The following is a 23801-nucleotide window of genomic DNA, read 5'->3' as shown; positions in this document are numbered from 1 at the left end:
CATGATTGGATGTTGTCTTGCCGTCGTTTTGGTTGTCTGCCACGTTTTCTTTTTCCTTCCACTTTTCCTTCTGTGCAAACTTTGCTGATTCCGAATTATGATCTTTTAGTGTGGCCGAACAGTTTTAAAACTTTTGATTTTATTAACTTATTGCTGCAATTGGATGTAACTTTGCCATAGTTAAAAGATTTTCTGTTTTCGTGTGGTCAAGTAGCCTTTTGTTGGTCATGCTTCTCATGATGTGATTTTGGATGGCAGTGAGTTTTTTCTTTATTAGAGTTTTTTGTTTATGGATGTTGTTGCTTAGGCTAAATCTAGTTGGAATTCACAATGTTGCCTACAGACAGCGTTGTTCAAATGTCTTATCATTTTTGGAGTAATTGATTTATCTGTAAGCTTGTGGCATCTTTAAAGTTATAGCCCAGTCAGAGGAAAAATTCTGAAAAATCTAAAGAAAGCTGTCCTATCATCTTGCAAAGAAAATTGACTTCGAGAATGTAATCAAGGCGTGGTGCAGTCAAACCCAATGCTTTGCATTACCCTTTTGCACTTGGAGCTCCAAAGACGTTTCTTAAATGCATCAAGTTGGAACCAACAAGAGCTTGATCGTAAGCTGAGTCAATGCTAAAGTAGCCTACAACTAGCAGTTATGAATTTGTGACTACTTTGCATTATGTGGATTACGGTCCTAATCAAGATTCACTGATGCATTTAATGGAATTAAAGGAAGTTGTAATCTAAGTAAGAGAAAGCTGAGAAGAGTAGGCTACTACTCGCAAGCTAAAGTTGCAGTGGCAATTATAAAATTAAAAGAAAATGACTTTGTTTTCCTGAGGACAGAACGCTTTTATAAGTCCACTTAACTAGCTGAATCATTCGAAGGAAATGTATTCTACCCTACATTGCAAAGAATTCGATAGTTGTTGAAATTGACAAATGTATCAACAAACTTAAACATATCGTCGATGAGTTTGAAGTTCCATGAAAATTTCATGGTAGCCTATGTCGTGAAGTTGCGGGCATGTGGGACAGATTTAAACCATTTGTAGGCTACAACAATGACATTTTTCAAGACATTTTGGATGAGTTGTTACTTTTGACGGAAAGCCACACAGCAAACTTCAGCTGCAAACCAGAACGAACCACCTCATAATCTCTACACAAGGAATCGTTGATTGCAACTTTCGAAAGGTTTTTCTAAATAGTTTTGTTATGATTTTTTTGTGTTACGGTAGCTACCTCCAACGGTTGTGCTTTGAGAACGTGGTTTTAGCAATTACTGAAATTTGGAAAGAATTGTTTGCGCTCCAGTAGGCCTATGACTCAAAACCGATTGAAAAGCCTAACTATACGAGCCTAACTATACTCGTAGCCTACATGTTGTGCATCAATTCAGACGTCGCAAAATTTTATCATTTGATGCTGTGATCCGTAACTTTGCATTGCAAAAAGTCCAGAAAGAGTTGAATTAAATCAGGGATGTCCAAAGTCCGGCCTACGGGCCAACTCCGGCCCACGAGACGTTTTTGTATGGCCCGCGCCTGTTGTTGTACAATGTGTTATTTTTGGCCTGCAGACACACAAAAATCAAATAAATTCAACTTGCAGTTTTCAGAAAAATTATTGTGGCTGTTGGCCCGCGAACACTTATTATCAAGTCTGGCTCGCGTGGAAAAAAGTTTGGACACTCCTGAATTAAATGCCTGATTGAATTATTTTCGTTGCCTGTCGGCCTATTGTGTGTTTACAAAGTTTCCTAGACAAAATAGTTTGCCTCAATGGCATTTTTGCTGCAAGTGTAATCCAGTGATTATATATTGATGATTTTTACATTGAACGAAGTTCTTTTCGTGCTGAGGAAAGTAGGCTAATTTCAGCTTAACACGAACATGCAATGCAATATTTGCTAAAAAATATTATGGGGCCCATTTTTCGTGTTGTTTCCCGACCAGTGCTGACTTCTCTCGGAGGTCCTGCCCTTACCCGGTATTTTTTGAACATTTTTTTGTCTAAATGTTCCCCGATAAACTTTAAAAAAAAGTCAGAAGATATCAGCTTCTTGCATGAACCGTTTTTACGTGGTAAAACATTTATCGCAAAAGGAGGGCCAGTATGCGCGCCGGGTGGGTATGTATTAACCTCCGACGAACCTTTTATGTTTTACCAATTTACAACGTCCAGGTTGCTATTATTATGCGTTTAATATACTTTTGTGTTGCTTTGTGAAGCACCATAGAGCTACCATAAATGCTGTGTTTTTCACTGTGTAGATCTGGTTGCAATACTGCATGACATCATTGACTTAGGATCTATGCTATGATATCCATTTGTTTAGTCACAGTTATTGTCCTGTACTATGCTTTGTGCTGGCATGATTTACCTATACCAGTATCAAGTTATTCATGCCTTTTGTTTTTGGTGTATAAAACGTCTTAGTTTTTGTTTACCATATTGTCACTTGTCAGGTTTGGTAGTTTATCAAGCATGAATCTTGCTTTGTTGGGTTTAATGTTGTTAAGAAACTGACCTTTTTACGATCTTCTTACGTTGATTTAACGTTTAGTGACATTGAATTGATGGGAAATATGACGATTAGCTGTTAGGTTTGTATAGCGTACACTTCTGAAACATAGATCAAGCTTTACTGCAAGCTATACATGGATTTCATTGCACATATGAAATTTTACGTTGAAATTACGAAAATAAACGTTTAATTAACGTTGATATAAGTCTAATTTGTATTCACCTGGTGACCATTATGCTCAAAACCAGGTGTAGAAGAAAGAATTGCTTTGGTTTTACTCAAATACTATTTTGACTAAGTAGGACTACCAATGACAGGGCAAAAAAAGCTTTCGCGTCCGCGTACTCTATTGGTCTGTGGGACCACTTCACTAACCGCTAAGCCAACCTATGCACAATGCGAATGTAACCGTTTTAGAGTTATATTAGACTTCCGGTGACACCACCGAGTATCGAACACGGGGCCGGTTGAGTGAGGGACCACTTTACCAACCGCTAAGCCAACCTATGCACAATGCGAATGTAACTTTTTTAAAGTTATATTAGACTTTCGGTGACACCACCGAGTATCGAACACGGGGCGGTTGAGTGAAAGACCACTTCACCAACTGCTTAGCCAACCTATGCACAATGCGAATGTAACCATTTCAGAGTTATATTAGACTTCCGGTGACACCACCGAGTATCGAACACGAGCCGGTTGAGTGAGGGACCACTTCACTAACCGCTAAGCGCAATTCGAATGTAACCATTTTAGAGTTATATTGGACTTCCGGTGACACCACCGAGTATCGAACACGAGCCGGTTGAGTGAGGAACCACTTCACTAACCGCTAAGCCAACCTATGCACAATGCGAATGTAACCATTTCAGAGTTATATTAGACTTCCGGTGACAGCACCGAGCATCGAACACGAGCCTGTTGATTGAGGGACCACTTCACTAACCGCTAAGCCAACCTATGCACAATGCGAATGTAACCTTTTTAGAGTTATATTAGACTTCCGGTGACAGCACCGAGTATCGAACACGGGCCGGTTGAGTGAGGGACCACTTCACTAACCGCTAAGCCAACCTATGCACAATGCGAATGTAACCATTTCAGAGTTATATTAGACTTCCGGTGACACCACCGAGCATCGAACACGAGCCTGTTGATTGAGGGACCACTTCACTAACCGCTAAGCCAACCTATGCACAATGCGAATGTAACCTTTTTAGAGTTATATTAGACTTCCGGTGACAGCACCGAGTATCGAACACGAGCCGGTTGAGTGAGGAACCACTTCACTAACCGCTAAGCCAACCTATGCACAATGCGAATGTAGATATTTCAGAATTATATTAGACTTCCGGTGACACCACCGAGTATCGAACACGAGCCGGTTGAGTGAGGGACCACTTCACTAACCGCTAAGCCAACCTATGCACAATGCGAATGTAACCATTTCAGAGTTATATTAGACTTCCGGTGACACCACCGAGTATCGAACACAAGCCGGTTGAGTGAGGGACCACTTCACTAACCGCTAAGCCAACCTATGCACAATGCGAATGCAGCTATTTCAGAGATATATTAGACTTCCGGTGACAGCACCGAGTATCGAACACGAGCCGGTTGAGTGAGGGACCACTTCACTAACCGCTAAGCCAACCTATGCACAATGCGAATGTAACCTTTTTAGAGTTATATTAGACTTCCGTCGACAGCACCGAGTATCGAACACGAGCCGGTTGAGTGAGGGAGCACTTCACTAACCGCTAAGTCAACCTATGCACAATGCGAATGTAACCTTTTCAGAGATATATTAGACTTCCGGTGACACCACCGAGTATCGAACACGGGCCTGTTGAGTGAGGGACCACTTCACTAACCGTTAAGCCAACCTATGCACAATGCGAATGTAACCTTTTCAGAGTTATATTAGACTTCCGGTGACAGCACCGAGTATCGAACACGAGCCGGTTGAGTGAGGGACCACTTCACTAATCGCTAAGCCAATCTATGCACAATGCGAATGTAACCATTTCAGAGTTATATTAGACTTCCGGTGACACCACCGATTACACTGTGCTGCGTTTAAAAATTTTTTCGCAAAGGTCAAAGATGTTTTAAGTGTTTCTGAATCAATTTTTTGCGCTGAACTCAAAAATGCAAACAGTTTTTTTCAATCAGGTCAAGTTTTTTTCAATCAGGTCAAGTTTGTTTTTTATCACATGTTTAATTATGCTAGCTTTGGTCATTATTGTGCACATAGAAACTAATTTCTGTGGTAGCTTAATTGGTCATGCATGTTGTCAATTTTCGCAAGATGGTATTTTTATTTGAATACAAGGTTTTGCAATGACAGCCATATTAAATACTACAAAAATATAATGACACAGTTGAAATAAAGGCACTTACAACTAACCAAGAAAGCTTCCTAACACATATTTTTGTTCAACGGCGATCAACCTCACAGTAGAAGTTAATATGTTACACTATAGACACGTAAACACTTAACATCACAAATGTGTTTTAAATGCGAAATACTTGCCAACATCAATGTGTGCAAGAAAAACGAAGTGTTCAAAATAGCTTAACACAGAAAGCGTTGTGCGGCACATGATGATATTCCGACGATAAATACAATAACAATATAAATACAAATGATTTATGCTGACAAAAAGTGTCGCTTCAAAGATTTTCTTCTATGTGTGGAATTGGGAAGATTTCTTTTTAAGCACCAACAGTAATCTGCAAGCATGTTTACGTCCCAGTATCCTTGGTACCTTTCTTTTATCTGGCGAAGGTCTTGGTAGAATCTCTCTCCCTATTCTTCGCTGTAGTCACCACAGTTGTCAGGAAAGTCCAAATGCGAACTCAGAAAGTGCATTTTCACAGACATCCGGGCTCCAAGGGATTGAAAGCTTTCAAGCAGCTCTTTAATCTGTGCTTCGTAATCAGGGCTTCTATGCTTTCTAATCAGGGCTTCTATACTTCTATTCTTGGGTGAGATTTAAATCTCGTGTTAGGTCATTCAGCTCAAGCTGTGTAAGAGGCTTCGGTTCGCTTGTACTTTGCTTTGCATCTCATGTGTCTTGTTCACTTGCTTCGCTCTCTGCAGATGAAGAACACTCCATTTCACTTATTTTTCCAGGTGGTTCTGGAACAGGAATACCAGGGCCATGTGATACTGGTTTCATGGCTGAAGGAACATCAGGGTACTTCACATGTTGTTTGTTCTTCCGGTTTATTCCTGAAATGAAACTGTTACTCTTCAATCAAACAATAAATGAAAATGCCTCCATACAGTACAAGCATCAGCGTACCTTGTAAGTTGGTCATGCAAAAATAACAATCAGTGACATGGTCTTTTCCTTCTCTCCATACCATAGCTAGGAATACCAGAAGGAAAGCTCTTTATTTTCTTTAGGCTCCATAATCTCAAGCTTTCAACGCATGCTCTACAACATATGTGCGGAGCAAATGCCTTGTCCTGATCGCCTAGTTTTACTCCAAAATACACATCATATGCTTTCTCAACAAACTGCATAATTTTTGCTTGGCGACTATGCAGGGTGACCTTACCACATATACAATTATACATGTATAATTGTATATACTGTATAACAGAACCTGTCTGGATCATTTTTGCACTTTCTCATTGTACTGTAAAAACAAAACTTATCATTATTACACAAACGTGTCAAATATACTGACGTGGTAAAGTATTGAGTGCACATAAGTTTTTACACAGCTAATTTCCAAATAAAATAACTATCATCTTAACTGCACACTAACGCAGCCTGTAAAAACCAGTTCAGATGTTTAACTTTTCAAGCATCAGGTGCATTCGTTATGTTCTTCTCATTGTGATGTCACTGAAGTTTCATCAAAACTAAATTCATTTGCTAAATCATTTTTATGACATCACAAATCTCAATCGCAAGCCGCTGAAAGCTGCAGTTGTCGAAAATTTCAAATGCAATTTGCCAAAAAACTAGACCTGATGGAAGAAAACGGATAACAGTTTTGGATTCAGCATCAAAAAGTACACTAAGAACCGTCAATACTTTAGTAACCTTAAAATTAACGCAGCACAGTGTTATCGAACACGGGCCGGTTGAGTGAGGGACCACTTCACTAACCGCTAAGCCAACCTATGCACAATGCGAATGTAAACTTTTTAGAGTTATATTAGACTTCCGGTGACAGTACCGAGTATCGAACACGAGCCGGTTGAGTGAGGGATGAAATCTAATCTTCAAACTTTTCTGTTGAGCTTACTGTTGATGGGCAGCACGTGTGGGTGTGGTTGCGTGTGATTGGTGGAGTAATCTATAAATCAATCTAATTGCTCTCTAATGTTAAAATAATGATATCATTACATATCATGCAATGCATTCACGATTGCATGTAGGCCTACTGTATAATGCTGCAGATTACTTTTCCCAGGTTGGTATAATAACTGTGTATGTATTTTTGCCTTTTTATTTGTGTGTAAATCGCCATATTTTGTACAGCCCTATAGAGCAATTTTAACAATTTTGTAATTTGTTTGGCCAAATCGGTCCCAAAAACGGAAATTTTTCGCTGGTTGACACAAAAGGCAATCATGAAAACACAATGTATAAGCGATTGGAAGTATTAGGTATATGCAGCAATGTTATGGGGGGGTCTGAAGGGCGAAGCCCCCCAGAAGTTTGATTAACTTTGACTGCTACGCCTTTGGGCCCACCTACTTTTAAAATGGTTCCTCCATCCCTGCCACATAGTCAAATGTAAATCTCGTGATACCTTAACATAAGAAGGTGTTTGTTTCGGTAGATATTTGTCAGATCTTTCTTGAAGGACGTTTCAAAATTATTAAATTATTGTATAAACATATTACATTCACGGTAACCATCGGCGTAGCTAGTTGGAGGGCGTTCTAAAGTTTTATATCATTAGAATCAGAAAACAATTATCTTTCTAAAAATGTAAGAATTAAGCAGCTATCTTCTCTAAACCTAAATCTTGGGCAGTTGGCCCTACGGTGCAAGAAAGTCACTTCTGGTTGGCAGAGAAAAGAAAAAGGCGCCTTAGAGAAAAGAGACGCAAAAAAAGTGCCCCTTGGAAATAATCGGCACCATAAACTAAAATTTATTTTGTAAAATTTCAGATTGCACAATGCGAATGTAACCATTTCAGAGTTATATTAGACTTCCGGTGACACCACCGAGTATCGAACACGGGCCGGTTGAGTGAGGGAGCACTTCACTAACCGCTAAGTCAACCTATGCACAATGCGAATATAACCTTTTTATAGTTATATTGGACTTCCGGTGACACCACCGAGTATCGAACACGAGCCGGTTGAGTGAGGGACCACTTCACTAACCGTTAAGCCAACCTATGCACAATGCGAATGTAACCATTTCAGAGTTATATTAGACTTCTGGTGACACCACCGATTATCGAACACGAGCCGGTTGAGTGAGGGACCACTTCACTAACCGCTAAACCAACCAATGCGCAATGCGAATGTAACCTTTTCAGAGTTATATTAGACTTCCGGTGACAGCACCGAGTATCGAACACGGGCCGGTTGAGTGAGGGACCACTTCACTAACCGCTAAGCCAATCTATGCACAATGCGAATGTAACCATTTCAGAGTTATATTAGACTTCTGGTGACACCACCGATTATCGAACACGAGCCGGTTGAGTGAGGGACCACTTCACTAACCGCTAAACCAACCAATGCGCAATGCGAATGTAACCTTTTCAGAGATATATTAGACTTCCGGTGACACCACTGAGTATCGAACACGGGCCGGTTGAGTGAGGGACCACTTCACTAACCGCTAAGTCAATTTATGCACAATGCGAATGTAACCGTTTTAGAGTTATATTAGACTTCCGGTGACACCACCGAGTATCGAACACGAGGCGGTTGAGTGAGGGACCACTTTACTAACCGCTAAACCAACCTATGCACAATGCAAATGTAACTTTTTTAGATTTATATTAGACTTCCGGTGACATCACCGAGTATCGAACACGAGCTGGTTGAGTGAGGGACCACTTCACTAACCGCTAAGCCAACCTATGTACAATGCGAATGTAACCTTTTTAGAGTTATATTAGACTTCCGGTGACACCACCGAGTATCGAACACGGGCGGTTGAGTGAGGGATCACTTCACTAACCGCTTAGCCAACCTATGCACAATGCGAATGTAACTATTTTAGTGTTATATTGGACTTCCGGTGACACCACCGAGTATCGAACAGGAGCCGGTTGAGTGAGGGACCACTTCACTAACCGCTAAGCTAACCTATGCACAAATGCCCATGATGAAATGAGAGACAAGTTGTCTTAAGCCTGGTTATAGCCTACTGGCATGGGAAGCACACAGGCTGTTCGAAACAAATTGTGTCGTCAAAATGAGATTCTTTACAGCAAAGTTACAATAGAGCGAAGTTTCTTTCGAAACGAAATCAAGAAAAATGGAATTGTTTGTCGAAATCCAACGCAATATTTCTAAATTTCTGCTTATTTTGAATAAGCCTGGTTCAATCAGGATGAGCAAAATGCAATTTATCTCTATCGTCATGATTTTAAATGCCCAGCTTTTTGTAGGCCTAGGTTTTTAGAAAACTGTTAAAAAGCTAGTAAAAATAAAATAAAATAAAAAACTTTAAAGCTTTTCGGCCACACTGAAAGAGCAAATTAGGCCTACGCAGTCAGTAAAACCTGCAGGGAAGGTAAAGCTAACGGAGAGATAAAAAGAGGCAGACCACTAAGGCGATAGCATGACAGCATCCAGGCGTGGACCGAACTCAATTTGACGACACTGGGCGAGAAAGCCAAAACCGTGACTCACGGAAACAATCCAAGTTGATACGCAATCTGCTTCAAGCGGAGATAGCGATTGTCGATTGAATATATAGAAAACTCAAGCAGAAGTTTCATTGATTGGTTCTGACTTTTGTAGGTTGTTAGAAAACTCAAGCAGATGAAATCTCATTGATTGGTTTTGACTTTTGTAGGTTGTTAGAGAACTCAAGCAGATGAAGATGAAGTCTCGTTGATTGGTTCGGCCCATCGAGGAAAATGATGAACTCCGAAAACAGCTCTGCCATAAGTGTTGATGGACAAATTGATGACAAACAATCCAATTAAATTCATCATCCATCCCGTTTTCACCTAATTACACACAATGTGTTTACTTTCCCAAAGAAGTTGTTTTCAATTGTCTGAGCACTTGAGTAGCCTATTATTTGGCTTGTTGGAGAACAGTCTATGGAATTTGTTAAGTTGTTAATCCTTTGCAATAATATCAACAACAAAATTGGCTATTTGAAATTTAAAAAAATTACATAATTATCGACCTACAATATAAAAGAGAACGATCGAAAGCAAGCGACTGTCTCTTTGGCACGACACACAATGATATGAAATAGATCAAAATTGGCTTTCTTGCTTTCCAGCTCACCCAGGCTACAGTAAATCTTCTAGCACATTGCATAAACTTAAATAGGCTACGATGAAAATGCCAATAGGCTACTTAAAATTATGTTTACCATTTGCCTCTGACTCAAAAGGGAAAAAAGTAAGAACTCCATCATATCCTGAATACCACCCTAATAAAGTTTATTATTATGATTGCGGTGGGATGGCGCAACGGATAAGGCGTTGGTTTTCCAATTATGCAAACCTGGTTCGACTCCCGGCTTCAGCTGGTTGTTGAAAACACCGCTCACCTCTACCCAGAGTGTAATAAATTGGGTGGGCGTAGTTGCTGAAGTAAAGGCGGCCGATAGAAAGGAACTGGCCACCCTACTCTCCTTAGTGCCGAAGGCTTAGTACAATGAGAACCCTATCTTCTCATACCCGACACTTGAGTCAAGTATGGGACTCCCTTTACATTATGATGTTACAATATGTAACCGAACATTTGGGGCTCCTATGTACATTAGTCTTACCATGTCTTTTACTGTGAAGAACTTTGTGGCGTAAGCGATTGTGTTTATAGGAGATGCCACGGGAAGCATAAAAGACTGGGTTGTGCTGAGAAACATGGGAAGGCAGAAGTAATATGGGTGAACCCGCATTCTCACCGACTGAAAAAGAAAGCAAGACAAATAAAATTAAGAATAACTTTCTGGCAAGATAGGCCTATTGCTCTGAGGCCCTTCTTCGTGAAATCATCCAGGCCATGCCACCATTTGTCAACCATAAAACCATAAAATATTAACCATCAAACCAACCATAAAACTAAGTCCTTTAGCAACAGTGAACAACAGAGGAGTAAGTAAAACTTGAATTACCAGTATGCTGCAAAGCTAATAGCCTACATTTGGTGTTTCAAGATACTTGCTTTTCGTGATATTTAAATGTAAGAACTGCATTAAAAACGAATGAATACTCCTTATAAACAAAGCAGTTGCGTTTTTGCTTGTTTTGATGTGATAATCTCAAATACACATTATTTTCTTTTTACCATTGGTAAGAGAATGTTAAAACCTTTCATATGATACTTAACTGGAAAAATTCCAAGAATACCCATTTTCGTTATAATCGGTCAACGTTGCGTCACGGATGAGTGATTACATAAATGCAGACTTAGAAAGGTGTGAAGTAACCACTCAACCGTGACGAAAGTCACTTGAAATTTGCATATGAAGCACTAGCATCAAGTTGATCAAGTTCCTACGTTAAAAACTACTTATGTGGTAATTACCAATTTTAAAAATTCTCTTCAATTTTTTTTTTAATTTTATGCTTGAGTGATCACATAAATTGACCATTTTCAAAGGGTCATAAAATAAAAAGTACTAACCCAATTTTTTCTCAAATTAGTTTTGTTTTGCTCAAAAAACTAAGCTCTATACAACAGTGTAAAATTTCATGAATATCTGTAACTATTGGTGAAAAATTCCAAAATTTCCGAATGATTTCACAAAGAATAATCCTTTGATTATTTTATAAGTTATTATAGACTACTGCGAGTTAAATTCCACAATTTGTATACCAAGTTACAAATTGAAGATAAATCTTGTGCGTTATTGTATTAATTTATCGTGAGAATATTTATTCTTTGTCACAATATACATTATAGGTGTCACAAATATTGTAAGTTAACCATTTGAAGCATCAGCAGTCAGCACTAAAGGCAAAATGATTTATGATTATCAATAAAAAATCAACCAGGTTTGGTAACTACAAAAATTTATTGGTAGAGCTTTCGCCGTCGTAAAGTCGGCTTCATCAGTGCTCTTATTCTAATACAATCAAAAGAGTACTGATGAAGCCGCCTTTACGGCGGCAAAAGCTCTACCAATAAATTTTTGTAGTTACCAAACCTGGTTGATTTTTTATTGATTATTAGGCTATACGTTTGGTTGAATCCTCTCACATGGATCCTACATTTATTTATGATTAGCAATTCCCATAACACCGAGAAGCCAGAACTGAGGTTAAGAGTCTGCAGAAACCTTTTATTACTATGATTTATGATTGACAGACTAAAATACAAATTACTGCATAGTCTGAATTTTAATCTTGTTTTTCCAAAGAGTAAGGAAGACTTTTTTTTGTTAAAATGATGGAAGTAAAATTTATATTTTTCTTACACTGAAAAACTAAATTTAATATCACACCTTCAAGCCCCAATTTTGAACACGCCAATGATTTGGAAATACCATTGCAAAATATTTTAGTCGCAGTCATTAAAAATAGGCATTGCCCATTTTAGAGACTTTCTGGACTTCTGGAATACCGGAAGTGCTATTCACACGACACTGCATACAATATGTCATCGTCATTTGTAACCAGACTTGGACAAATACTGTTAGATAACTCTAGTTGTCTAATTCGATAAATTAGAGCGAAATGTCGATAATTCTAATTCTAGTCTAATTCGGTAAAAACTTGTTTGCTCTAATTATAGTTTTTATCCAATCTCCAGTTTTGCTAAAATTTTAGTTTGTTTAGTTGTATTTTTTGACAAATGAAAGTTTACTGCGCTCTTATGAACGTAATACCAAGAAAATGCAATAAAACGATCAAGATCAAAGAGTCATTCCATCCCTTGAGCAACAAAGTCATGAAAAATTAGATTAATTCATCAATTCACTGACAATTTCATTTGTAACATTTTTTTTACCACTGACCAACTGTGCTATGACTGGCATCAAGAACGTTGAGATTGCCATTCCTGTAGTGGTCTCGGTAAGGAGAGAGGTTAGAGAACATATCATAATACAAACCACCCAGGATGGCAAGTTGGATAGAAACAAGACCTTCGATGCTATCAAAGTGGACAACCCTGATTCCTACAAGTAAAAATAAATAAATTATTAAAGTATTTAGTTGATTTAATTAATGGTCTTCTTATTTATTGAAAGCCCATTAAATCGTGACCCTTGAAGAAATTATTTGACTCTGCCTTATTTTTACTATAATTGCATGTAGGCTACTATGGCTGTGTCTGTGGCAGGACACTTGAAGGCATGCCTGAAGGTAGACACGAAGATTGGCTTCCTTGCCTTCCCGTCCACTTAATCTGAATCTTCAACCACCGGGTGTAAGCTTGGATACGACAAACAAAAAACAATAGGCTACTATGTGCTTAAACTTTTTGACATTTTGTAATCACCAGAGTTTTTTCTCAAATAGAGCAATTGTGGTAGCAAGGGTTAGCAGGTTAGGGTTAGGGTTTAGGGTTAGCAGGTGTCGGTTAGGGTTAGCAGGTGTCGGCAGCAGTGGCCTAGTGGTTAGCGCGTTGGGCTCGCAGTCGAGAGCCTGCATGTTCGACTCCAGCTACCCGCACTTGCTGTTGTTTCTCTAGGCAAGAAACTTTACGATAATTGCCTCTACCCAGTGATCGATTTCGAGTAATGGGTAGTACCAAATTTAAGTCATAAGTAGAGTAGACAGCCGGAAACAGACATTGCCGTCGGCTGCAGCGTGGGTCAGGTGTACGTCGGAAGGCGTATACCGATGCATAGCGCCCAAGTCCGCTTTCCCGCAATGCAGGATAAAGATAACAAACAAACAAACAAACAAGGCCGTTGTAGGGCATTTTTGCCATCAATGCTCGCAAAAGAAATATTTTATTTACTTCAACTTGTTTACTGTTTATGACACCATACCGTTGCTGCGACCGCCAGAAGAAGACCGCCTCCAGCAATGAAAATAACTTCCCATGGAAAACCATCTTGTAGCTCTTGGTATGTCAATAGCTTTCTCTGTGATGCTTGACGTCCATTTCCTGCTTAGAAAACGTTTGTTAATAAGAAAAAACTTGTTTTCAACCTTATTTACGGTAAAAGTAACAAAAATATGTTATTTTTTGGTGTTTACCATCGATGGATCTATTCATAAAAAGCCTCTCTGTATTTACTGGTAAAAAGTACTAAAACTATGGATTTCGCTAAATTTGACAAGAAAAGTGAAAGTTTTGGTTTCTATTTGACAGAGGTGGCCATCCGCTAGTTTGAAAGTAACGCGCCATAGCTTCCGCTACTCCGGCCAAAAGTAGCGCGTTCTCCCGCTGCTCCTACATGTCGCTTTTGTCTTGAACTGACACTGGAAAGCTCTATACAATTGCCACGTGCATTGTGAAGTTAAAATGACCTTAAAAACGGCAGTGTTTCCAGTAAAAATCTCTAAAAACGATTCAGATTTTTGAACTTTAATTTGGAAAGTAGCTGGTAGCAAAAGTACAACTGAAACAAATGCAGAAAAGGGTACTCTCGCTGGTGCTGTCGTTCCTCTAACAAAAATGTGATGCTGATCTCGTTATCGCTACCAAAAACGTAGCACGCAACTGCTCAGTGCAATTTGACTCATGAATTATTTAAAACCAATTATCGCAATCGTTAAAACTTACCGTAACCAAAAATCACTGGTTTGTTTTTGGGGATCACAAAAACTAAGAGCCCAGTCACCAAGGCGACTGTCCCGTCAGTGACGTAACCTTTACGAAACAATTGTCCCCACCCTGGCATGAACCCGGGGCTTCGGGTGAACCATAGGAAAGTGGTAGAAATGAAGAGGGTCAAAACCCAACATTGGCCCCAGCTGAAACAAATATAAGGTTTGAGGCTTTAATGTCTAACTTGCGGTCAACAAAAGTCCATAGTAAAGGGTCCGTGAAAAGTTTTAACTGAACACATTAATTCTTTTATCAGTTTTAATAAAAAGAGAGTTTCATTATAAACTGATCAAAGGCAAACGAAATCAAAGAACCCAGCAGAAACATGGCTGCGAAGGGTTCGATCTCTTACAAAGCACAGTCCGGACGAACTGTGACACTTTGCTGAAAATCGCCAGTCATGGAGACTTTTTATTGACGCCAATTGGCGTGCAACAAATTGTTACTGTTATTCATTGTAGTAGAATTGTAACAAAATTGAAGAGCTATGTTTAATGTCAATTGTGATATCATACTATTCATCTGAGCAGGGCAAAGGGAAGTTATTACCACCCACAGTTGGACTAATGGAGTCTTGGGTTAATGCTTCAAAACCGTCAAAACATGCAGAACTGATGACGCTTCAGGCACTACTAAAGTTGTCTCGACTGAAAAGATAATATCCCTTCAACAATCAATAAAAATCTCGAATGCCATTTTTTTTTTCATTTAAAGTTGAAGCAAGTAAACTTAACGGTCAAATTTCATCACATTCTATTCTTGAAACAAAACCGAATGTGACATAATTTATCTGCAATGGAAAACCAAGCTACATTCCTATGTTGACCAGCTCAACAGTAGAGTGATTTAGTCCTCAGCTACTTGGTTCGATTCTAGGTCTGGTCATAGCAAATCCTTTAAGAACGGCACCGATTGTGTTTTCTGTTGCATCATAACGTAAGGGGAACAAGTATAGGAATTAAAATGTGTTCTGGTAATTAATATGATCTAAATTGAAAACATAACAGTCGCTAAAAGCAGGCCGGTGTACGGTCGTTTGGTCGACAGACATTTGGTCGACAGGACGTTTGGTCGACAAGACATTTGGTCGACAGGACGTTAGTTCGACAGAACGATTCATTTTAGGGTTAGGGTTAGAGTTAGGGTTAGGTTAGGGTGAAGGTTAGTTAACTAACCTTAACCCTAAAATAAATCGTTCTGTCGACCTAACGTCCTGTCGACCAAACGTCCTGTCGACCAAATGACTGGGTACCAAGCAGGCCACCCTAGCAGCTGTAGTAGCGCCGCAGCAACCTAAACAAGAATATTATTTTTGCTACTTACTCCATTGGCCCCAGTTTGTCGTATTCAGTTTGTAACAGTTTTCTCACCAAGTCATCATCGATAGTGTCTTTGTTTTTACTTCTGCAAGGAATGTTTTGCTGAGAAGCTCTATTTTTTTTCGTTTTTTTGTGTTAGCTGTCCAGGCTTTAACCTGGTATTTGAAGACTTAGATTAAGTAAACGAAAAGGCAAGGAAGCCAATCTTCGTGTCCAGTAGGCTATGCATTTACGTGTCATGCCAAATACACAGCCACATGCTCTTTAGCGGTGTCGAACCGACGGCCTTTCGAAGGTCGAGCCGGGGCTCTTACCACTCGCCTAGACAGCGGACAGATTATGCTGATGATAGTCGTATACCCAGCTAAAAAATCATTCTTTTCTGAATTGATTCAACGCTTGCGTACAATTTAAGAAAGAGATAGTTTACAAGCTGAATACAGTCCATTTCACAGATTCCCGGTTAGGTTTATTAATTGTTATATACATTCAATCAATTGAACTGGTTGATTGATTGAATCTTTATCCTCGGACTGGGAAAGCTTCTTGCAGAGCTTAATCCTGACAGTTTCGCATACTTGTAGAGGCTTTGAATCACTGGCGAAGGCTCGGTTACCGAGATTGACAGAGTGGAGTTTTCAATCATTGTTGAAGTGTTGTTGCTGGAGAATTATCAAATCTTGATTTATAAAAGGTGAAGTATGTTAGTTTTGTAGCAATACGAGAAGTTTCAAGTATGTGAGTTTTCATTGTCTAGAAGAAGAGTCGGCCAAGAAGAAGAGTCTTGGAAGAAATTTCCTTTAAAAAAAACTGTGTGATAAATGGGCCCTTTATTTCCAAATTCCGTGGGCTGATTCACTTTGCTATTCCACCTCTAAACGACCGAAAGGCTATTACTTAAAAATACAAACAAACACAACCTAGTAGAGAATTGAATTCACAACCTTTGTGTGCAAGCCTAATGGTCCTGCTTTACCTTCTTAGCCAACTCATTGCACACGTTGCTTTAAAGCAGATGGGACATAGTTTGGTCACTGGCCATAACTGGAATGGAAATTTCTTCTTTTTTACATAAAGACAACCTAGTGATTGCATTCAGCTGGTTTTTGTTAATTTATTCAACTTACATCCTGCATAGCCTGCTCAGTTATTTCAATCATGGTATAATTTGCCACTGAAAACAAGACTTTACACAAAAACATGAGCCAGACGTCAGATTAAAATAAAGCGTTGATTGAATAGATTTTACAACGCGGTAAACCTCACTCTCAGTCATGAAAGTGAATCAGACTACTTTAATATCAAAGCTCAAACAACTTAACTGCGGCCATTCCCACACAACTACAGTCCGATCTAAAAATGAAGTCGCTTCGCTCACACAAACACACCACAAACAATGTGTCGGTGGGTAAAGCGCTGTTCGATAACAATGAGCAAAAAACAAGGATTGCATCGGGAATTATAAAATAATCAGCATCACACAATGCATAAGCAGGGGCGGATCTACTGGGTGGGCCTGATTGGTACAGGCCCACCCAGATTGACAGTGGGCCCACCCGAAATCAGATTCTTGAAAAATAAACATATTAATGTTTAACACTATAACAACCAAGTGGTACTGAATTGTCTGTGGCATCACTTCACAGCATTTGTAAGAGATATTCGGTAACACTAAGTTGTTGTATGATGGCCAACCGTGGCATTATTGGTGAAACCCACCAAGATATTTACTAGGAATTAAATTACGCTCTGAATCCGCCACTGTGCATAAGTAACCCTATTATTATTATATATTATTATTATATAACGACATTATTATTATTATTATATAACGACATTAGTATTCTTAAATTGTACGTTAGGCCTATATAAAAGTGTGTAGTATGTGCATGTGTAAGTAGGAGTAGCCTATGTGTAGTCCCACAAGCTTGAACGTTACTTCTATCAGGTTTGCTAATCAGTGGAATTCATGATAATAATTACTCTACTGTGGTTGGTTAGGTGAATTTACAGAAATCCAAAATGAAGCCAAATTATCCAAAGGCACGAAAATGCAGAAATGAGAAAAGATCCTGGTGCGCAATAAAAGAACCATGTGCCAAAGGAGATCTTCTCGCTTGCAGGGAATAACCTGAAATACATGATTGAGGCATTCACTTCAACCCGTTATTAAAGTTTAGACAAAATAAACGGTTGAAATATTAATTTTTAAAATGTTTTATTTTTTGTCTATCTTCTATATCCTTGGATCTTCTTCTTTGTATGTATGAGATATTTTTTTCTAAATCTCAGAGTTTTTAAATTTTGAACTTTGTTAAATGTCGATTTTCTAAAGTTTAAATTTTTCAAACATGTCTACGAAAGAAGACAATCTAAAAAAAGGTTTAAATAATTTTATAGGAAAACCTTGACAGTTTTATTCTCGTTTTTTATTGAACAAACTCCTGAATCTGGATTCTTCTTTTTACTAAAAAAAACAACTTATTGAATATCAAAAAGTTTCTTTTTTTGTGTGCTATATCTGTAAGATGGCGCATAAAATGTATTATCGTATCCATCGCAAACAGTTGCTCACAGCGCTTTACAAAGCAGACAGTTTCAGTGCATTTGTGTAGAAGCACATCGTATTGTTCAGTAGGTATAGATTTTCAGCAGTCTTGTAAAAAAGGAAAAGCTCGACTTATTATTATTTCCATCACTCTGCTCATGATTATGATCGTCATACTCACGTTTGTATGAGATCATTTGCAATTATATTGGGTGCGCTCCCAGATAGGGTAGAGACGCCCCCGATACTGCAAGCGTATGGAATGCACAAGTTTACGGCGGTTCGGAGACTTTTGATATCCTTTCCAAAAATAGAAAATACTGTAAAGTTGGTTTCTACTTAGGGCATCTGCATTTAACGTCACGACAATTGGAATCCAAGCTGTTGGAGTTCTATCAAATATTTAGCCTTTATAATGACCAAATATAGTCCTAGTGCTATAGATTGAAAGCTTAAAACTTCTTTAATACCGTAATAGTTGTTACAACTTAAATGTCTCACAATGCGATAGGCTTTGTATATCATTTAAAGAAGATTCAAAATTGTAAGTTGAAAGTTTTTCACCAAAGTAATGGTGATCACAATTCAACGTATTTCCTCCATTCATATGCTACAAGCAAATTTAGATAATTTACCGATAAGCAATCTTCATTATCATCTTTGTGAATAACAGACAAGCTTTCTTCATCGTGGGAAAGTTCGATTTTATCTTCATGTTTATCATATTTTAGTTTTTGTCGGTCACTTGGTCCATTTTCGTTTAAAGCGTGCAACTGCAATAAAACAGATTCGTAATTTACTTTAAAACATAATTTTTCATCATTATCGTGATTGAGTTGCAGTAGAAAGTTCCAGGGACAATCGAGGACGTTGAGTGCATAATTTGGGATCGGTACTTAGTGGCATACGCAGGGGGCCGTTGGGTCATAGGCTACTTCTTACAAAATTTATTTTAAATAAGTAAGCAGGCTGTAAGATATTGAAGTGTTCTTTCTTGTCAAAAAAATGTCACATTGAATCGAATGCTTTCCCCTTTCGTTATCAAATCAAATCTATTGCAGGTATAGCAAAGAGGTCCTAAAAAATAATAGGACCTTCATCAATCAGAGAGGAAAGAGCATGCTTTTCTAAAAAGTAGGAATTATTTCTAAGATAAAATAAATTGGAGGCAAACAAAACTAGGTTATAACAAAAAAACAGCTTTCAAGGTTTTAGGATAAAATTATTATTTGCCGTCTTCAAAAATTATTCACTCCGGGAACGATCTGTCCGGCTACGTCATTATGACTGCCGAGACGGATGAGTTTGTGAAAAGATCCACCCACTGGGCGGTTCGTAACATCACTTAACTGAAAATAAAGGAAAAAACAAAATTTGAAGTGTTTCCTTTTATTTATTTTTCCTGCTGATTGTGTTCATTGTATGAACCTGGAATGAGCTAGCTACCTGGAATGAGCTTTCAAGGAGGCATTCTCAGTCCGAGGATAAAGACGTTTTCAACCAATTGATAATTTTCATCAAAAACAGATATCGATTGTGCGTTTGTCAAATTTAAATCATTTTTACAATGAAACTATTTCAATCCACAACCTCATTGGATTCTTCTGTCTGTGATTTTTTGGATTTCGCTACAGCGATTTGTTCCCGTACTTGCTCCAGAAGGCTACCGGCAATGGGTAGCAGCATTGCTAAGACGGCAAGATTCGCGATAAACATCGACAAGAGATGCGCTGTCAGCATGAAGCCAATCAGCAATCTGAAAATGATAAAGTTGTAAGAGCAGATGTCTTGACGCTAATACATTCTGTCCCAACAGCTCGACTGGTTAAGCGCCTTACTTTACGAAAAAAAAAAAAATTACTTTACGAGCGAAGAAGCTGCATGATCAAGCGGAGCTGGTTCGATTCTCGCTAAAGATAGTGTGCGCTAAAGCAACGCATTTTAAGCACTGCTCTCCATTCAGAAGCACCTGGTAGATGGAATAATTCACAGACGACAATACTTCAACAACAATCGGAAACGTCACTCTGCCAAACTCGGTAACCGACCTGCATCAGTGATCAAAGCCTCAACAAGTATACGAAACTGCCAAGAATAAGCTCTGAAAGAACCTTTCTCGGTTCGAGGATAAAGACTCCCACACTCCATCAATCATTGCGATTAGCTCAGTTTTGCATGCATCATCTTTTTAAGTCACTCTATCGGTTTCAGATGTTGATCAGACACGGGATCCCGATGTAAACCTAACCTGATGCAGATCTGTGACAAATGAAGTGCCTGTTGGATGTGCACTATAAATGAAAAGGGTTCGTTTAGGGTTCTTTTAGGGTTCTTTTTTTGAGAAAAACCCTAGGCTTACGGTTCTTTTAACAAAAAAGGTTCTTTATTGCAAAAAGAACCCTTTGCTTGCCAAAAGAACTCTAAGCCTAGGGTTCTTTTTCGAAACTTGTTTCGAAAAGAACCCTGCAGAAAGGTTCTTTTCGAAAAGATTTTTTTTGGAACCTTTCTGTGAGAATCTTTTAACAACAGTCAACTATGCAGAAAAGTATAACTTATACAGCTTGCACTTGATTTTCTTTGCAAAACATGTGCCCATTTTGTAGAAAAAAGCTTAGTGGTGGGGGTGAGGAGCCCGGGGATGAAGGGTGAGATATCCCTTAGTCTAAATCAGTGTTTCTCAACCTTTTTTGGCACAACGCCCCCTTCATGAACTGGCAAAATTTTACCGCCCCCCAACAATAACGATTAATTACGAAAAGCGAATATAAAACAATAAATACTATTAATACGGTACTACAAAAAGTGCTCAATGCCAAGTAAAAAGCCAAGCAAAGCGAATTACATCAAATATAGGCTATTAAGCTATTAAAAGCTATTAAGCTAATTAAATATAGGCTATTAAAGGGTAGAATTATATTTCTATTAGAATATAAGGACCTTCTGATGATACCCCTGTTAGGGTGAAACAGGCTGTAAGGGTTTCAGTTGTACACTGCACACATGCAGGCACATACATCTTCAGACGCACACACACACACACACACACACACACACACACACACACACACACACACACACACACACACACACACACACACACACACACACACACACACACACACACACACACACACACACACACACACACACACATGATACTTTCCTGGTTGCAACTAACCTTTTTGGTTCCGTGCCAATTGTTAGAAGGATTTTCAGCGCTATTCGAGCATGCAGCTTGGTGGATTGAACAGCAAGGGCCAGCATTAAGCTTCCAAAGACCAGCCACAGTCCGGAGAAAAAAAATGTGTTTGTGATCTGATTAATGTCCAGAATTCCAGTGACTCCAAATAAAACTACGGGAATCATTCCTGAAAGTAATTTTACTTTACTGAGTTTATATGGTCAAACCAGGGATGGGTCAAACTTTATGAAGACCATGTAAAAACCAACCAAAGGCATTTTAGAGGCTACGCCTTTGTCCAAAAAGCGCAACAACGTTTACAAAGGAGAAGTTTAGAAGTGGCAACTCTTTTCAGATTAGAATGTTGTTGTAACTCGTGATAATGATAATAATTATTATCGTTATTATTATTATTAAATAAACCTGTAACTCCCATAGGTAATGAATCCGTCATCCAATAGGTCACCACTAAGAGAATGATGAAACCACAAGTTGATTGCTGTAAAGAATAATGAAAAAAACTGAATTTTTTTGCTCTTCACAATGTCAACAATACTTTGAAATTCTTATATCTCAAGTTTAAGTATATCACATTGATATGTCTTTTGTTTCTTCAGTAAGCTGGAAGCGGGACAGGTTAACTTTTAATAAACTGCATCTTGGTAACTTAACCCAGACAGCAAATCAGTTCCTTTTTACATTGGTTTAGCGTCTGCAGACGTTGAATCAATGTAAAAACGAATGATTTTCTGTCTGGGAATGGTTTTTCTTAGAAGTTTTGTCTCAAAATTGCTCAGTATACCATCATGTGGCCGACGCAATCCTATGATGATATCAATGCACATTGTCAACAATACTCAATGATTGCTTGTTGTGAAATCAAAAGAAGGAGAATAGCTACAAGAATAAGAAATGGTGGCTTTGGGCCACATGTTCTTCACAAAACCATGCTTTGACGAAACTAGTGAAAAAGATCGGAAAGTTTTAAGTTTTTTGTTGTTTTTAAAGAAACAACAAAAAACTTAAACCTGAACCCGCGTCGCCATTCTTGCGTAGACAGTAAGAATGCGGAGTAGAACAAAAATACTCGATTTTGACTAAGCCCAGACGAGTGCAAACTGTTTGATTCCGCTACTTTGCCATGATAGGCATCAAACTGACTACACATTGCAGCCATATTGAGATTAACCAAACGTTGTCGGACGTTGAAACGATGTAGAAATGGTAGTTTTTACTGGCTTACAAAACCTAGTATTTGAAGAGTTGTTTAATGAAGATAGTCAATAATACAAACCTATTTAACTAATCGTGCAGTCCAAAACACACTGTTACAAAGTTGCATGCAGCATACTTTGCAGTAGGTCATTTTGTTATAACAAATTGCATTTATTGAAATATAGAAAAATAATTTACTTTTCCTGGAAAGTAGATTGGCAGGAACAACAAGAGCAGTGGAGTGAACACCAAGATGAAGGTAGAAGTGCTTGGAATTAAAACAGTGCGTTTGGTCATTTTGCTTTTTAGCAGCTCAGTGTTTCTAATTTTGATATAGAACCAACTTATTCAGAATCTTTATCAAACAACAAATAAAACAAACCGTTAGCAAAGTTTCAAACCGAAGATGTTGATGACCATGGCTACCTATAGAGATACGGATTTGAGCCTGATTTGTCACATTTTGCAGAAGTTTCCAGATTTTGCCAACTTTGGGCAACTATTTAGGCTAAATGAACTTTTCTAAAAGTTATATTTTATCAGTTTTATATCGCCTTCTTTACTGTTTTCCCCAGATGACACAATAGGTTTTAACATCATCAGATGTTGATAAACAAAGACAATCTGATTTCAAAGATTTTAGTCAGACTGTCAATTTTTCAATAACAATCTGATTAAGCGTTTTTCAACTTACTTTTTCTCATTTGCTACTGCTTCCCCAAAGCAACAAAAAGCTTTTATATCATTAAGAGACAGCAAAAAGTAAAAAAAAAATCTCAGAAAGCTGTAATCAAAATCTGCAAAATGTGACAAATCAGGCCGCATCTCCAGGTGGCCATGTTGATAACAAATTTTATTTTACAATTGTGAATGTGTTTTCCAACTATTCATTCTGGATATGGAATGCATCGGGAACGCTAAGGTTGGAAAACATCCGATGACTGACGCAAACACGCGATGTACAGGACGATGACACGACTTTGTTTCTTGTCGCGACAACATTGTGACGTCATTGGATAGACTTCAAATACGTGTAGGCTACCAATACAGTCATCTTCTAACTTACAATCAATGGCAAGTTAATCTACAACTTATGTTGCTACTGA

General features: G+C 38.4%; 1 protein-coding gene and 1 pseudogene across 1 annotated transcript; both read right to left on the bottom strand.

The window, feature by feature from the left end:
* Positions 1 to 5505: 5505 nt before the first annotated feature.
* Positions 5506 to 6249, bottom strand: LOC145784064 (uncharacterized; annotated as a pseudogene).
* A 3211-nt stretch (positions 6250 to 9460) lies between these two features.
* LOC145784730 (Na(+)/citrate cotransporter-like) lies at positions 9461 to 23015 on the bottom strand. The gene is made up of 13 exons (XM_082596584.1): positions 22894 to 23015; positions 21904 to 21979; positions 21478 to 21667; positions 19890 to 20055; positions 18935 to 19072; positions 18481 to 18599; positions 17763 to 17882; positions 15756 to 15836; positions 14388 to 14578; positions 13648 to 13766; positions 12667 to 12828; positions 10477 to 10614; positions 9461 to 9697 (listed from the first exon to the last, which is right to left on the bottom strand). The coding sequence occupies exons 1-13, from the start codon at positions 22990 to 22992 to the stop codon at positions 9554 to 9556; spliced, it is 1743 nt and encodes a 580-aa protein (XP_082452710.1). The 5' UTR covers positions 22993 to 23015; the 3' UTR covers positions 9461 to 9553.
* Positions 23016 to 23801: the final 786 nt, after the last annotated feature.

This window comes from Aplidium turbinatum, chromosome 15 (assembly GCF_918807975.1).
Source record: "Aplidium turbinatum chromosome 15, kaAplTurb1.1, whole genome shotgun sequence".
Taxonomy (NCBI): Eukaryota; Metazoa; Chordata; class Ascidiacea; order Aplousobranchia; family Polyclinidae; genus Aplidium; species Aplidium turbinatum.
The sequence above is the reverse complement of the archived record's forward strand: the minus strand, read 5'-3'. Positions and strand labels throughout refer to the sequence as shown.

What these genes read in the sequence shown, in the direction of transcription:
- LOC145784730 (XM_082596584.1), bottom strand. Translation starts at nt 22,992, where the DNA reads ATGACCAAACGCACTGTTTTAATTCCAAGCACTTCTACCTTCATCTTG. An exon ending in ACCAGTGATTTTTGGTTACG is followed by an intron (nt 13,767 to 14,387) that starts GTAAGTTTTAAC and finishes TTTTCTAAGCAG; the next exon opens with GAAATGGACGTCAAGCATCA. An exon ending in TGCCAGTCATAGCACAGTTG is followed by an intron (nt 10,615 to 12,666) that starts GTCAGTGGTAAA and finishes TTTCTTTTTCAG; the next exon opens with TCGGTGAGAATGCGGGTTCA.